This window comes from Neomonachus schauinslandi, chromosome 5, assembly GCF_002201575.2.
Source record: "Neomonachus schauinslandi chromosome 5, ASM220157v2, whole genome shotgun sequence".
In the NCBI taxonomy this organism is placed as follows: Eukaryota; Metazoa; Chordata; class Mammalia; order Carnivora; family Phocidae; genus Neomonachus; species Neomonachus schauinslandi.
Window position 1 is genome coordinate 166,959,102 of NC_058407.1, and position 15,619 is coordinate 166,974,720.

General features: G+C 52.7%; 1 protein-coding gene across 1 annotated transcript; it reads right to left on the reverse strand.

Moving 5' to 3' along the window:
• Positions 1 to 5,273: 5,273 nt before the first annotated feature.
• VPS37D (VPS37D subunit of ESCRT-I) lies at positions 5,274 to 8,555 on the reverse strand. Its single transcript, XM_021700581.2, has 4 exons — positions 8,418 to 8,555; positions 6,891 to 7,062; positions 6,347 to 6,429; positions 5,274 to 5,786 (listed from the first exon to the last, which is right to left on the reverse strand). Exons 1-4 carry the CDS (start codon positions 8,553 to 8,555, stop codon positions 5,424 to 5,426), a joined length of 756 nt encoding a protein of 251 aa, XP_021556256.1. The 3' UTR covers positions 5,274 to 5,423.
• Positions 8,556 to 15,619: the final 7,064 nt, after the last annotated feature.

A 15,619-nucleotide genomic window follows, 5' to 3' on the forward strand; every position in this document is an offset into this window, starting at 1 on the left:
AGACCCTGTGAAACTTCTGGAACATTCCATTCAACTCCAAGCAGGATAGTCAATAAAGTTTATTAATCATCCAACTGTAAACCTCTCCTTAGGCCTTAGAACCAGGCTCACGCTATTACAGAGCCATCCTACCTGCCTCAGGTTTGTTGTTTTTTTTTTTTTAGCCCAGAGCTGAACTCGAAGTTCCCACTCAATACTCTCCCTAAAACGGAGTCTGGGTCCTTTGTGGAAGGGGAGATGTGTGGGAGGCTTTTTGAAGGATCCCCAAACTGGTTCCCATCATATTTCCCCCTTCCCACCTATCCCCTATGATTGCCCTAAGTCGTTCCTTTCTCAGTTTCTTATCTGCCCTAAGGAGGAGAGGCTGAACCAGGCCATGAACGTTATCCCCTGCCTTCTAGGGGCTGCTTCCCAATTCCTGATAGTGGAGGAAGGCTCAGACATGTTCAATTTTAGTCCCTTTTCTCCTTTTGATCACAAACTAAAACAAAACTCTCTGGAAAGTTGGACCTAGGACAGGAGAAGATAACAGCAGCCCAGCCTGCCTCAGACTGTGTTCATTGGGGTGGGAATGGGATTGCAAGTACAGCATGAGGGTGAATGAGCAGCACACACAAGTCCTGAACGGGGAGACACGGACAAGACAGTAGTCAAAGGTGTACTTGTATAGACAATCCTGATACTGTTTTTGGACTTGATCAGGACTTTATTTCTCCTGAGCCAAACTTTGCCCTTTGTTGCTTTTTGTTTATTGCTGGGTGAAGGGATCCTTTGCAGATCCCAGCGCTGAGGGAGTAGGATTTCTTGCTTCCCTTCTGAGGTTCTGGCATTTTGTTCACTCGGTGCACCTTGCCTTCCATAATGATCCTAGCATGAGCCAAGATGAATATGAAGAGCCTACCTTAGACCAATGAGTTGTCCATTTGGTTATTATATATATAGCGTGCACACGCACGCACACACACACACACACAGTCCTTATGGTCACAAGCCTAGGCACCAAGGATGGAGCCCAAGTAAGTTGCCACCATACTCCTTTTTGGAGAAATGGTAGCAGGGTGGGGGTGGCATACCTCAGACCTTCCTGGCAAGGTCACCAGACCCCAGGAAGAGAGGCTAGTAAGTGGTAGTGTTCCTTCAATCCTCTGTCTTGAATTCAGTGCACTAGAAATGTGGGCTCTATCCTGGTCTTTGCCTCCTCTCAATTCCTCAGCCTTGCGACATCACACACTACCCCCTGCCTATGATCAGGATCATAGGAGGAAGCCTGCCTTGCCTACCTTCAGTACCTTGGTTCTCAGGCCCAGCTTGTGGGCCTGGTGGCCGTAGGGTTTGTGCAAAGCAGTTGAGGGTCCCTCTGTTACTTTGTGAGGATGACCATGAGACCTGAATCTACGTCCTCGTGGCGAACTTGCATATACTGAGAACGCTCAGTGCCATCATCCCCAAGAAGCAGGTGCAGAGAGCTCCTCTTCACTTGCTGTGAGGTCATGGTGTCACTCTCAATCTCTCTCTTAAGGCTGGGGTCCTCTAACTAGACTTCAAGTGCGTTCGTCATCCCATCCTGCTTTGTGCCCCTTCAGCGTTCACACCCTCAGTTCTGGGAGGGGGCTGCTGGTAGACAAGAGAAGGCCTGTTTCAGGAGGACCAAGAATGGGCTGAGATCTGGTCCCACAGGCCACACAGCCAACTTGCGCACCGTGTCTGGCTGTGGCTGGCCCAGCGGCTTCAAAAGCTTTAGCCAATGTTCAGAACTTGGGAGACTGTATAAAAATCGAGATTTCTGACTTCTCTCAAAAAATGAGAAAACGGGCGCCTGGGTGGCTCAGTCGTTAAGCTATTTCTGTCAAATAAATAAAATCTTTAAAAAAGAGAGAAAACGTGCTGCCATTGCGCTCACTCACACACTCGTACTAGCACTTGGGAAAAGCTGTAACATCTGCCTTTTAGAGAGGACATGGCTCCCCTGTTTGCTGCGTTCCCACCAACAGCAGGGAAGTGTAAAAGGCCTTGATCTACACACTTGGCCGTTTTGCTCATAATAGAGAAATGTCTCTCTATGCACCGTGTCTACCAAAAAGGGAAAAAAGGGACCATGCATTTTCCAAAAATGGGAGAGGGTGTATTTCTTTGTGGAAATGGACTGCTTTGCACCTCTGTGACCTTCCTAGCCCCAGCAGACATTTGAGTTTGCAGACCCCCTAGGCTACATGATATGTTGTTGGAAGAGCTCACACTTTAAGCAGGGAGGCAGAGTGTAAACCTTATTTTCGTTGTGGGACAAGAAAGATCTTTTGAGAAGTCTACAGCAGTGGCAAGGTCCTGGACAAAGCAAGAGGTCCTTTGGTACATACAGTAACCTCAATTCCTGCACTCAATCTTTTGTGGAAAATCCTTGTATATATTGGGAGAAACCAACAGCTAGTCCAACTTGGTCTCTCAAACCATTTGATTCTCTCTAGTCTTGGAAGTCAGGGGCAAAGTTGTTAGCCCTAGCTTTGCAGTGACCACACCACAATTCAGTAGTAAAGATTTGAGCCCACTCTGGTTCAGGCCTGCTTGGTTCAATAAGCCTTAATTGACCCCCCCAAAAAAATTATGTTTTATATTTGAGAAATAAGGGAAATAAGCTTAGGAAAATACTCAAGATAGTGATTCCTGAACAAGGATGTGTACATAACAGACTTTCTTAAAGGGCAGGAACTCTTTGTTTTTATCAAGAAGGGATAGAAGTTTTGTTATTTGGACAACTTTTTGGTTTGGTCTGTAAAAGCCCTGGTGGTCTATAATAGATGGTACCCTTCTCAGGGGCCCCTTGATGTAGACTCCCAAGTTTGTTCTCTCTCACAGAGGATTGCAGTCAGGGACATTCCCTGGGGTTCTGGAACCTGGAAACAGAAAGTTCCAGAAGTTGTCAGGCGGCAGGGAGCCCAGACTGCCTGGAACCTTCCAGAGCCTTTCAGAACTTTCCATGTACCTTCAAGCATGAGGGTTAATGAAGTTTATTAACCATCCAACTCAAAGGCTTTCCCATGGCCCTGAACTGAGCCCACTCCTCTCTCAGTATCTGTACCTACCTGCCTCGAGTCTTTTTTATGCCAGAGCTGAACAATAAAGGGCCTTGTTCCCTACCCCTTCTAAAACAGTTTGAGCTCTTAAAGGAAGGTGAGTGGTGTGTAAGACCCGTGGAAGGATATCATCTGGTTCCCTTGATAACACTTTTCTCCCCTCCCAGCGCCCACCCTTGGGGTCTGTCATTCCTTTTTCTTTTTCCCTGCCCTGGGGAGGGGATGCTGAACTACTAGGCTATGGCCATTAGCCTCTGCCTTCCAGAGGCTGCTCCCCAACTCACGATAGCGGAGGAGGGTTCAGACATGCCCAATCTAAACTCCTTTTCTCCTTTTGGTTACAAACCCACAACCCTGGAAGCAGGGAGCAGGAATGGAAAGCCAGGGCAAGAGGGGCCCAGCCTGCCCTAGGCTGTGCTGAGAATGTGGGAGGTCTTCCAAAGCTGTTCAGTCTTCTTTCATCTTAGGCAGGTACCCTGTGGTTCTGGTGTCCCTCAGCCTCTAGCAGCTCAAGCGCTAGCAGCGAGGACAGTGGGAGAACCAAGGCCAGTGTGGGGTAGAGCTGCTCAAGTGGGCACTACCCACACATGCTTTGATTGCACCCCTAGCAGGGTGCAATCTGACTGTCTGGACTTGAAGGGCTCTGGAAAGCTCACATGGGCCAATCCCTCCAACCGCTGCTGAAATCTCTACAGCTCCCATCAAGCAGTCACTCGGGCCCTGCGCACACCTCTTTGTGGAGAGACCCCCATCCTTCCTATGGTTTCCATCCAGTGGTCTTGACTCTGACCTCTGGCTCTACATCTCTAGCCCTTGCAGGTTCAGAGGCTAACCATCACAGGTATCTCTAGACAGATCCCTCAACTATTCATTGTGGGATTTAGTCCCAGTCCCCTTTCTCATCGTGCACATTAGGGACATGCTAAGGAGACCAAAGGTGGTGGTTTGCGGGGGGGGGGGGTCACTCTTACAGTTTAAAACTTTAGTGAAGAGTAGAGCCAACCCAATACTTTCCTCTTTCTAGATGGTTCTGTTCCCATTAACATGGACCAAGATCACAATCGCTTCTACAGCACTCTGCCTGCCCCCTCCTGTTTGCAGGACCTTCCAGGCCTCCCGGCCAAACTGCACCTCATTAGACTTGACCTAAGCTGACCCAAGGGCCTGTTCCTGCTCTCCCAACTTCTTGTCCCACCCTCATCGGCCAAGCTGGCTACCTCGTATTCACCGTAGTTGAAAACACGACCTTCAGCCTCACAGAAGCCCCTCCATCCCTTGGGGGAGGTGGTCATTTGGCAGGCCAGAGTAGGAGCAGGTACCATCCCGACTGGGCTTACAGGAAACCCAGGAGGAGAAGAAGGTGCATACAGGTGAGGCAGTTGGAGAACAGTGATGGAGCAGAGTGTGCTTCTGGCCACAAGTTAAGAGTTAGGAAAGACTCCCACGGGTTGGTAATCAGAGAAGGCTTCATGGAAGAGGCAGCAGCAGTGTAGGCCCTGAAGGACAGCTGGGCTTTTGGATGGGCGGAGAGGAAGGGAGGGCATCTCTAGAGGAGGGCATCTCAAGAGGAGGACGCGCAGGAGCTCAGGTGTGGAGGCTGCAACAGCAGAGTGGCTGGCTGAGGGAGCAGAGACGAGTCGGGGAGCATCGTCATCCTCATCATCACATTTATTGACGGCCCCTGGGAGGTGGGGCTGGGGACAGAACATACAAAGACAAGGACCTGCCCTCAAAAAGCTTCCATCCTAAGGAGACGGGGACAGAAAAATACAGAATGGTCTTTCCTGGGGATGGCCCACTCGCATCTGCGCAGGTCAGGAGCCCCTGGCCTACCTTGCCCCAGGGTCCGGAGCGTGAGTGGGGCACAGAGTAGCCCCAGGGCCATGGTGTCCCTGGCCCCGCGGCTGGGGCCTGACCACCTGGCTCCTAGGCGGTAGGCCCCAGAACTGGGGAAAGGTAGGAGCAGGACCTGATGGAAAGCGCTCCTGTCGGCCTTGGCATTGTACTAGCCCAGTGGAGTGGTAGGGTGCCGTCAGGCCCCCTGGAGGGAGCAGGCCCCTTCCCGGGCCCCCAGGAGGAAAGTTCTTTCATTGGGAAGGCCCCAGCCGGGGAGGAAAAAAAAAAAGGCAGAGTTTCCTCAGCGCCAGAGGCACCCTGCCCACCCCACCTCCGGCCCTCTCTCTGGGCATCTTCCAGGTGGCCCTCCTCCCCAGCTCCGCCTCCAGGGCCAGGGCGTGCCTGAGGCCAGGGGGAGGGGCCTGCCCCTCCCCCCACCCGGACAGCGAGGGGGGGAGAAGGAGGAGCCACAGATCAAGTTTGTCTGGGCCCCCCCACTGGGGGGCCATACTCTGGATCCTACCGGTGGGGAGGCTCTGGCTGCGAGGGCCGAGGGCTCAGCAGCGGGGCCGGGCCAAGGGGGCACCCGGGGGAGCCCTTCAGAGGGGGCACTGGGCGGGAGTCCAAGGGAGGCAGGCTCCGGGGCACTGCCGGCGGCCCCCGGGTGGCCCCGGTGGGCAGGACGGCTGCGGCGGGGAAGGGTTTGGGGGGCTCTGCAGCAGCAGTGGGGGCCGGCTGGGCAGCCCGCTCCCGGCGCCGCAGCAGCTCCTGCAGCTTCTCCGCCTGGGTCCGCCTCAGGTGGGCCAGGGCGCGGCCGCGCTGGAAGGCCGGCAGGAAGGCCTCCAGGCTCTGCTCCCCCAGCAGCAGCTGCTCCATCTGCTCCTGGGGTGGGGGGGCGGGGACGGTTTGAGAAGAGCCCCTCCCCCCCAAGACCTCTCCCCCTCCCACCCCTGAATCTCTTCCAGGGGTGACCACCCCACGGCTGGGAGATGGGGCCCCGAGTTCTAGCCTGGGCCCCGCCTGGGACTTGCCGAGTGACTGGGGACACATGTCCTCTGCTGGGTGGAAGATGAGGCAGAATCAGAGATGGGGACACGTTTGGAGTAAACTTAGGTGTCTCTCATCAAGGCCCCTACTCCGCTGCCTCCTTGGACTCACCAAGCACTGTGCTCCCAACCCAGCCCTGAGAAGTTCGTCCCAGCTCCTCTGCCCACCCAGTCTCCACTGTCCTACGCTGAGACATTCACAGGTGGGGAGGAAGAGCCTTGCTGTCCAATGCGGACAGCTGGACACCAGCGTAGCGGGCTCTCCTGGGGCCAGGCACTCAGGGTGGGCTTCCTGGAGGAGGGGCTCTCAACCCTGCAGTGTAAGAATGGGGGGGGACGATGATAGGATGGGTCTCCTTCCCTGCTGTCCCCAGGCCCCGCTGCCCCTCCCCTCACCTCAGCCTCCTGCTCAGCCTCTTCCAGCTCAGCCTGCAGCCAGCCCAGCGCACAGTGGGGGCTCCAGCGATGCATGCTCTCCTCTGAAGGCCACAGAGGGACAGAATAAATAGCTCCTGCCTTCAGGGCCCATCGCCTGGGACAGACAGGCCAGAGCCCCAGGGCCCAATCCTGCATGGACCCCTTGTGTGATTCTCTGCTTCTCTCTGGAGCCTCAGGGTCCCGCCCATGGGGTCAGTTTGTGAACCTCCCCCTGGGGTTCTGCCCCAGTCCTAGTGCAAAAGAGGAAACAGGCTTTGCCCCCTAGAGCACCCAGGGCCACTTTTCTTCCCCTGCTCAGAGCCCCCTTCTGGCCTTTCCAACCCAGTTCTACTCAGGGATTGCTCACTTGCCCAACTCAGTTTTCCAGGAGCAGCACCCCGAAGACTTGCCCAGGGAAGAGGTCTGCCCAAGTCCTGCCCTTCAGAGCCTCGCCCTTCCCAAGGCCAGCCGGCCAGAAGGCCGACTGCGCCCACCGCAGGCAGTTCTCCCAGGTGTCCCTCACCCAGTCGCTGTAGCTTGTCCGCACAGCTCTCGGCCACCTCTCGAAGCTCCTGGTACTTGATGGCCAGGGCAGCCCGGCCCATCTCCAGGCGGGGCCGCAGTGCCAGGTTCTCCTTGGCTAGCGCGTAGTTGGAGGCCAGGCATGCCTCGCGCTCCAGCTGCAGACCCTGGAACTGCCAGAACAGACAGAAGAGCCGAGAGGCCCACTCAGGGAATCTGCCCAGGTCCCCCTACTGCCCCACCCCACCCCCAGGGCAACAGGGCCCAAGGGCCAAGCCCTAGGCACCCCCGCCTTCAGGATGGCGGACTAACAGGTGGAGGGACTGCAAGAGGCCTGGACGGGGCTTGGCCCTGAGCTCCCTCTCTGGGCCTCAGTTTCCTTTTATACAAAGTGAGCGGAAAACATCTACCTTATGGGGTTGTTGTGAGCCCAAGTGAGGAAAACGATGACCGCCTCCACAAATGTTAGTTAATTTTTAATTTTTCAATTAATATGTCTGCTCAGGTCCCTAAGGAGTCCCCCGCCCTCCTCTGTCCCATTTTCCATGCATGGGCAGCTTCCCTCTCATTCCAGGCCTTTGTCTGCTTCCTCTTCAGGTGTGTGTGCCGAAAACACTCCCCCCTGCTCTTACTCTCCAGAGTGATGTCTTCACCCTGTCCCCGCGTGGTACCCCCCTCAAGCCACCCTCTCTTCCTTTCGCACCCCTCCTCCTGCCCTCCAGTGGAATCCCCACACCCCAGGGAATACACACCCCCTTCTCCTCCCTGATCCCCAGCACCTGCTCCCAGCTTTTCCTTCTCTTGCAGAAGGCAGACCCCCTTTCTCTGCCGGCTCCGGAGAATGCTTCTTCCTTCTGTTTGTCGGAGGGCCAAGCCCCCCTCCCTGCCCCTGGAGAACGCACTACCCTCCATCTGTCCCCTATAGGATGCACATGCCCCTCCTGTCTGCCTCCCTCCAACAGACACTTTCCCTTTCTGCCCCCCCACAGACAAGCAGCCCGGGCCTATCTCCGGTGAAATATACAACTTTCTCTTATGGTGGCCTACGGAAAACCCGCCTCCAGCTTCCAGTACCCCTCCCCAACGGAAGCCCCAAAGCCCCCTCCGGCACCCCTAGAATGCGGTCGCCCCCCAGAGGTCCCCCCCAGGTGTCAAACAGGCCCCTAGGTCTCCCCTATGGAAGGCGCCTCCCCTTTCTGGCCCTACAGAACGTGGGTGTGCGAGACAGGGCCCCCCCACAACACAGCCACCCCCTCTCTCCGGAACACACCTCCCCGGAGCATCCGCTGGGGACACGCCTCGCGGCCATCCCGGGGGTGCACGGGCGCCTCCCTGGGTCTCCGGCGCCCCATCCGCCCCAGGCCGGCTCCGGGCGCCCCCTCCCCCGGGGGCGGCTCCGCGGGGCCCACTCGGACGTGCCAGGTTCCCGCGGCCCCGCGGCCCGGCCCGCGCGGCCCTTCGGTCGGTCGGCAGGTCCGGCAGGCCGCGGCCCGTCCCCCGCGCCCCCCGCCCGCGCCCCCCGCGCTACCTTCCTGCTGAGCCGCACGATCCGGTCCAGCTTGGGCTCATCCTGAAGCAGGTCCCGGAGCTGCCCGGTGCTGAGGATCCCAAAGCGCCCCGGGCTGCCGGGCTCCGGCCCCGCCCGCGCCGCCCGGGCCCGGTACATGCCGCCCGCCCGCGCCCCCAGCTCGGCTGCTGGCTCGGCCCGCTCGGCCCGCTCCGCCCCGGCTCCGCTCCGCTCAGCTCCGGCTCCGGGATCCGGCTCTGGCTCCCGCCGCGCGCGGCGCTCCGCCGCCAGAGGGCGCCCCGCCCGCTCTTAAAGGGGCCGCGGCTCTGGGGCTGGGGGTGGGGCGAGAGGGGGCGGGCCGCACCCCTGGCCGCCCCGGCGGAGCCGCGCCTCCCGCACCCGCGAGCTCGCGGCAAAGCCATCCTCCTGCCGCCGGGCGCGTACCTGAGGCGGTCTCTCTCCGCACCCCTTCTCCGGCCGTCATTCACCACGCCCCCCCAGGCGCGGACGCTCCCACCCCAGGCGTTTACAGTTTGCAGGGCTATTTCACCTTCCTCCCTTGGATTTGCACAACAATTTCCCGAGTTTGGCTGGGCGCCAGGAGCTTCTGCCCTGTTGCTAACTCGGGCAAGTCATTTACCTCCCCAAGACTCAGTGTTCTCTTCTGTAAAATGGGGCGATGACGCACCAGCTGAGGTTTCGGGCTGGTGAATGCTGAGTGTCTTACCTGTAGCAAGTGAATACCTAATGTGAGTGATTGTCATATTAGAGATGGGGAAACAGATGCACACAGATGATGTCATCTCCCCAAAGTCACATTACAGGTGAATGAGAGACAGTCTCAGCTCTTCCTGTCCGTGCAGTGTGCACAGAGCACGTGGTGCCTCTCTGTGCCGGGCACTGGGCTAGGCTCTGTGAGGGCATGGTCTCTGCCCTCAGAGAGCTCGGGGATTGAGGCAGAGTCACATTCTCAGCTTCGTTTAGTACGAGAGAGAATGGCGGGTGTCACCACATTGTGTCTTCCTTTGTGATTCCCACGTGTTGCCAGAGGATGTCGTGTACCTTATCTTCAAGAATAGGCTTGGCCAGTGCCTTAGTCAGGAAACAGACACTCAGAGGTTAAGTCACTTGTCTAAAATCAAGCAGTGGTGACAGCTTGCTCCACCTCACTGCACTGAGAAAGCACTGAGGTGGGACCAGGACAATCAGAAAGGCTGGCTCATGGGGGTGGGGGTGGGGGGAGACCCCAGAAGAGGTGATATTTGAGCTGGGTTTTGAGGGATGAATAGGAGTTCTGAAGGTGTAGAGAAAAATAATGAACCCAGAGAGAAGTTCATCACCAAGGACTCTCCCAATCCAGCCAGAGCACACTGGGCATGGTAGAGATATGTGAGAAGGAGAGACGAAATGGGCTGTCCGTTGGGAGAGGTGCCCGATGGAGTCGAGCAGGACAGGCTTATTGACAGACAGTGATGACAATTTTCCTTCCTCGTTTTTATGATAACTGAAATTTGGTTTTCCCCTTCAAGACTCAGCTGGAAGACCGCCACCTCCAGGAAGCCCTCTCTCCCTCCCCAGGCTGGCTTGTGTGCCCCTCTCTTCTGGGCTCCTACAGTCCCTGCTGTCCCTCCACCCTGGTCCTGACCATCATCAAGAGCACCTCTGCACTTCCCAATTTCCTGGCTACGATCTCCCTGGTTCTGCTCTGCCTCCTCAGGACCCACCATTTCCACTAAGCTTCCAGAGTTTTCCTCGACACTCCCCGCTACCTGGCCCTCCTTTGGCCCCTTCCTACTCTGGGCTTCAGGACTTCTTCACTCTGGGAAGGCACCGGTTAGATCTGATGGGAGACGCCTGTCTCAGCTCGTCCCGTCTTGCCACTCCCCCCTTCTTCAGTGGACTGTTGAATGCCCCACAAAGAACGCATCCTGTAAGCCTTCCCCACACCAGACCCTCGCACCCACTCCTGCCCCTCTCAAGAGAGAACTCTGCTGCCCATCCCATGGAGAAGCTTCTGCCAACTTTCTGCCTCACGTCTTTGGGTTTTTTCTGCATCTGCCCTGGTGCCCTTCCTTCCCCCCTGTACCCCTCGTTCCAGAGCCAACCCAGGTACCTTTGCTATGGGTCTCACCTTCACCTGCCTCCCCCGAGACGCCTTGACCCAATCTAGTAGTTACGTCTCTCTTCCTCTCTCTGGCTCTTTCGCCTTTAATCTCTGCCTTTAGACTGGCACCTTCCTTTCATCACCACCCCCAATATTTTCAAGTAACTTGTGATGGACTGAATACTTGTGCCCCCCCCATTCATATGTCAAAGCCCTAACTACCAGTGTGATCGTTATTTAGAGGTGGGCCTTTGGGAGGTGAGTGGTTTTCAATAAGGTCATGAGACTGGGACCCCATGATGGGATTAGTGTCCTTACAAGAAGGGGAGGAGAGACTGGAGTTCTTTCTCTCTCCATGGTGTGAGGACACAACGAGAGGGAGGCTCTCTACAAGCCAGGAAGAGGGCTCTCACCAGAAGCCCCATCTGCTGGGACTTTGCTCTTGGACTTCCCAGCCTCCAGAATTATGAGAAAGAAAAGTCTCTTGTTTAAGCCACTTGGTCTGTGGTATTTTGTTTCGGCAGCCCGGGCAGACTAAGACATCCCCTGTACCCTGCCCTGCCCATTTCCTCACCCTCCTTATTCCTTGACTCAGTCTGACTTCACCCCCTCTCTCACCACTTCGAGGGCACTGCTCAAAGCCAAGGTCATTGGCCGCTTCCTTACTGCCAGGGCTGCTCTTTTTCATATTCCCCGCCATTGACCACCATCTCTTTCTTGACCACACTGCGGTCAGAGCCCAGACATTTCATTGCCATCAGGTTGGTGAAAATTAAAAAGTCAGGTAACATCAAGTATTGGTGAGGATGGGAAGCAACAGGAATGCTTATGCCCTGAAGGCGGGAGAGAGAAGTGATTCTTCGCTCCAGAGAGCGATTTGACAAGCTTGCCATTCAGAGACACCCCCCCCCATCACATCACCCAGCTCTTCTCCGCTGTCCACAGCCTAAACCCTAGAAAACTGTGAATATGTTACCTTACAAGGCAAAAGGGACTTTGCAGACGTGATTAAATTAAGGGTCTTGAGATGGGGGTGAGGGGGTTGTCCTGGATCATCCGGGTGAGCCAATGTAATCACAAAGGTCCTGATTAAAGGGAGGCAGCAGGGTCAGAATCAAAAGAGTTGTGGCAGTGGAAGTAGAGGGCTAGAGTCAGAGAGAAGCTTGAAGACACTGTGTTGCTGGTTTTGAAGATGAAGGAAGGAGCCTCAAGATAAAGAACAGAGGCAGCCTCTAGAAGTCAGAAAGGGAAAGGAAATGCATCCTCCCCTTGAGACTCTGGAAGGAGTGTGACCCTGCCAACACCTTGACTTCAGCCCAGGGAAACCCATCTTGAACTTGTGACGTCCAGACCTGTAAGATAACAAATTTGCAGGGTTTTAAGGCACGGATTTGGTCATTTGTTATAGCAGCGATAGGAAACTAATACAAACTCGCAGGAATTTTTGGTCTCTTGGACTAGGAGACAAGAACGGGAGCGTTCATAGTGGCTCTATTGTAATAATAGAAAACTGGAAACAACCCAAATGTCCAACCCCCGGAGAGTGGCAAAGGAACCGAGGAACCTTCATACATACAGTCAGTCCTTTGTACTAAACACCAACGGACATGAGCAAATTATAGCTACACACGGCAATTTGGATGAATCTCACAAACAACACTGAGCGAGAAGAGGCAGCCTCAGCATAGTACTGTTTATACAAAGTTTAGAAACATGCAAAACTATACTTCCTATTGCTTGGAGATATGTACAAAGTAAAAGTGGGAACAAGAAATACCAAATTCAGGAGCATGGCTGTCTGGCAAAAGGAGGATGGAGGGGAGGAGCCTGGGTTGCTCAGTCAGTTGAACATCTGCCTTCGGCTCAGGTCATGATCCCAGGGTCCTGGGATCGAGCCCCGCCATTGGGCTCCCTGCTCACTGGGGAGTCTGCTTCTCCTTCTGCTCTTCCCCCCACTCATGCCCGCTCATGCCCGCTCACACTCTCTCTCTCTTAAATAAATAAAAAAATCTTAAAGAAAAAGAAAAAAGGAAGGAGGATGGAATCCAGGAGGAGACCAAGGGAAGTTCAACAGCATTGAGTGACAGTTCGATTTCTTAAGCCAGTGGGGGTACATGGTATTATTCTTTATATTTTTAGTAAAGTCTGAAAACTTTCATATAAAATTAATAATTTTTAGGGTCTATTTTTAGACTTGGAGTCAGACAGACCTGGATCCCTTTCTGAGCTCCGCCACTTCTTGTGTGACCAAGAGTAAATTCCTTAATTCCTTGAGCCTCAATTATATTATCTGTAAATTGGGTAGTTGAAGGATGTGACCTGATATGTGTCTTGCATGATGCCTGACATCTACTCAGTGCTCCAAAAACAACAGCCGTGATGTGTTTCTCTCTCTGGAAATGCTCCCTCGGTTTTAATTTATGGAGTACCTATTATCTGTCAGGGACTTCCAGGGGCTGACCATACAAGGGGACCCTTCATCTTCATGGTTGTGCTCCCTGGCTCAGTGTTTAAATTCATTATTCTCCAAAAGCTCAATCGCTACCTTCTTTAAAAAAAACAAAACAAAACAGGGGCGCCTAGGTGGCTCAGTCGTTAAGCGTCTGCCTTCGGCTCAGGTCATGATCCCAGGATCCTGGGATCAAGCCCCGCATCAGGCTCCCTGCTCAGCGGGAAGCCTGCTTCTCCTTCTCCCACTCCCCCTGCTTGTGTTCCTGCTCTCGCTCTCTCTCTCTCTGTGTGTCAAATAAACAAATAAAATCTTAAAAAAAAAACAACAAAACAAAACAAAAAACAGCTCTATTGAGATATAATTCACATGCCATACAATTCAACAATTTAAATTGTATGATTCAGTGATTTGGGGTGCATCAGCACAGTCAATTTTAGTACATTTCCATCACCCCAGAAAGAAACTCTGTACCCATTAGCAATCACTCCCCATTCCTGCCCCAATCGAGATCACAACCCAAGCCAAAATCAAGAGTCAGTCACTCAACCAACTGGGCCACCCAGGCGCCCCTGGCTTCTTTCATTTAACATAATGTTTTCTTTTTTTTTTTTTAAGATTTTATTTATTTATTTCAGAGAGAGAGAATGAGAGAGAGCACATGAGAGGGGGGAGGGGCAGAGGGAGAAGCAGACTCCCTGCTGAGCAGGGAGCCCGATGCGGGACTCGATTCCGGGACTCCAGGATCATGACCTGAGCTGAAGGCAGTCGCTTAACCAACGGAGCCACCCAGGCACCCCATAATGTTTTCAAGATTCATTCACATTGAGGGCTCCTGGGTGCTCAGACAGTTAAGTGTCTGCCTTCGGCTCAGGTCATGATCTCGGGGTACTGGGATCGAGCCCCACTTCTGGCTCCCGGCTCATCACTGGGGGTCTGCTTCTCTCTCTTTAACCCTCGCTTGTGCTCTCTCTCACACTCACTCTCTCTCTTAAATGAATAAATAAAACCTTTTTAAAAAAATTCATTCACATTGTAGCATTTATTACTACACGAGTCCTTCTGATTTTTGGGGGGGGATAAAATATACATAACATAAATTTTACCATTTTAATCATGTTTAAGTATACACCTTGTGACACTAAGCATATTCGCGTTGCTCAGCGACCATCACAACCATCCATCTCCAGAATTTGTTGATCTTCCCAAACTGAAACTCTATATCCATTAAATACTAACTCCCCATTTCCCCCTCCACCTAGCCCTTGACATCCACCATTCTACCCTCTGTCTCCGTGAATCTGACTCCTCTAGGGACCTTGTATAAGTGGAATCATACAGTATTTGTCCTTTTGTGACTAGTTCATTTCACTGAGCATAATATCTTCAAGATTCATCCATGTTGTAGCATGTGACAGGATTTTCATCCTTCTTAAGACTAAATAATTTTCCGTTGTCTGTGTATACCACGATTTATTTATCCATCCATCGTTGATGAACACTGGGGCTGTTTGCACTTTTTGGCTATTATGAATAATGCTGCTACGAACATTCACACATAAATTTTTAGGTGACATGTGTTTTTTCTCTTGGTTATATACCAATGAGTGAGTATATGATAACTTCATGTTTAACCTTTTTTTGAGGAAAGGCCAGACCATTTGCCAAAGCAGCCTCACCATCCTACACTTACACCAACAGTGGATGAGGATTCCAATTTCCCCACCAACACTGTATTGTCTATCTTTCTTATTATAGCTATTCTAGTGGATATGAAGTGGGATCTCATGATTTTGATTTGCATTTCTCTGATGACTAATGATGTTGAACATCTTTTCATGTACTGTTGGTCATTTTTTTAAAGTTTATTTAAGTAATCTCTACACCCATCATGGGGCTCGAACTTATGACCCCGAGATCAAAAGTCACATTTTCCACTGACTAAGCCAGGCTGGTGCCCCACTATTGGTCATTTTTATATCTTCTTTGGAGAAATATCTATTCAAATCCTTTGCCCATTTTTTAATTGGGTATTTGCCTTTTTATTGTTGAGTTGCAAGAGTTCTTTATATATTCTGGAAACTAGTCTTTTATCAGATATACAGTTTGTACTTTTCTTCCATTCTATAGGTTGTCTTTTCCCACTTTTGATGATGTCCTTTGGAGCACAAAAGTTGTTATTTTGATGACATCCAGTGTATCTATTTTTTATTTTGTTGCGTGTGCTTTGGCATCATATTTAAGAAACCATTTTCTAATTCAAGATCATGAAGATTTACCCTTTTTTAAAAAAAGATTTTATTTATTTATTTGAGTGAGAGAGCACAAGCAGGGCGGAGGGGCATAGGGAGAGGGAGCAGATTCCCAACTGAACAGGGAGCTGGACATGGGGCTTGATCCCAGGACCTTGAGATCATGACCTGAGCTGGAGGCAGATGCTTAACCGAGTGAGCCACCCAGGTGCCCCATGAAAATTTACCCTTATGTTTTCTTCTAAGAGTTTTATAATTTTAGATCTTCCATTTAGGTAACAATCCATTTTGAGTTAATTTTTGTACATGGTGTGAGGTAGGGATCCAACTCCATGCTTTTGCATGAGGATATCCAGTTGTCCCAGCACACACATACACCCCACTTTTAAAATCCAGATCTCAGGGACACAGAAATAGA

Coding starts and splice junctions, on each gene's coding strand:
- VPS37D (XM_021700581.2), bottom strand. CDS start 8,555: ATGTACCGGGCCCGGGCGGCGCGGGCGGGGCCGGAGCCCGGCAGCCCG. Junction 7,063..8,417: donor TCGTGCGGCTCAGCAGGAAG/GTAGCGCGGGGG, acceptor CTGTTCTGGCAG/TTCCAGGGTCTGCAGCTGGA. Junction 5,787..6,346: donor AGGCTGAGCAGGAGGCTGAG/GTGAGGGGAGGG, acceptor CCCCCACCCCAG/GAGCAGATGGAGCAGCTGCT.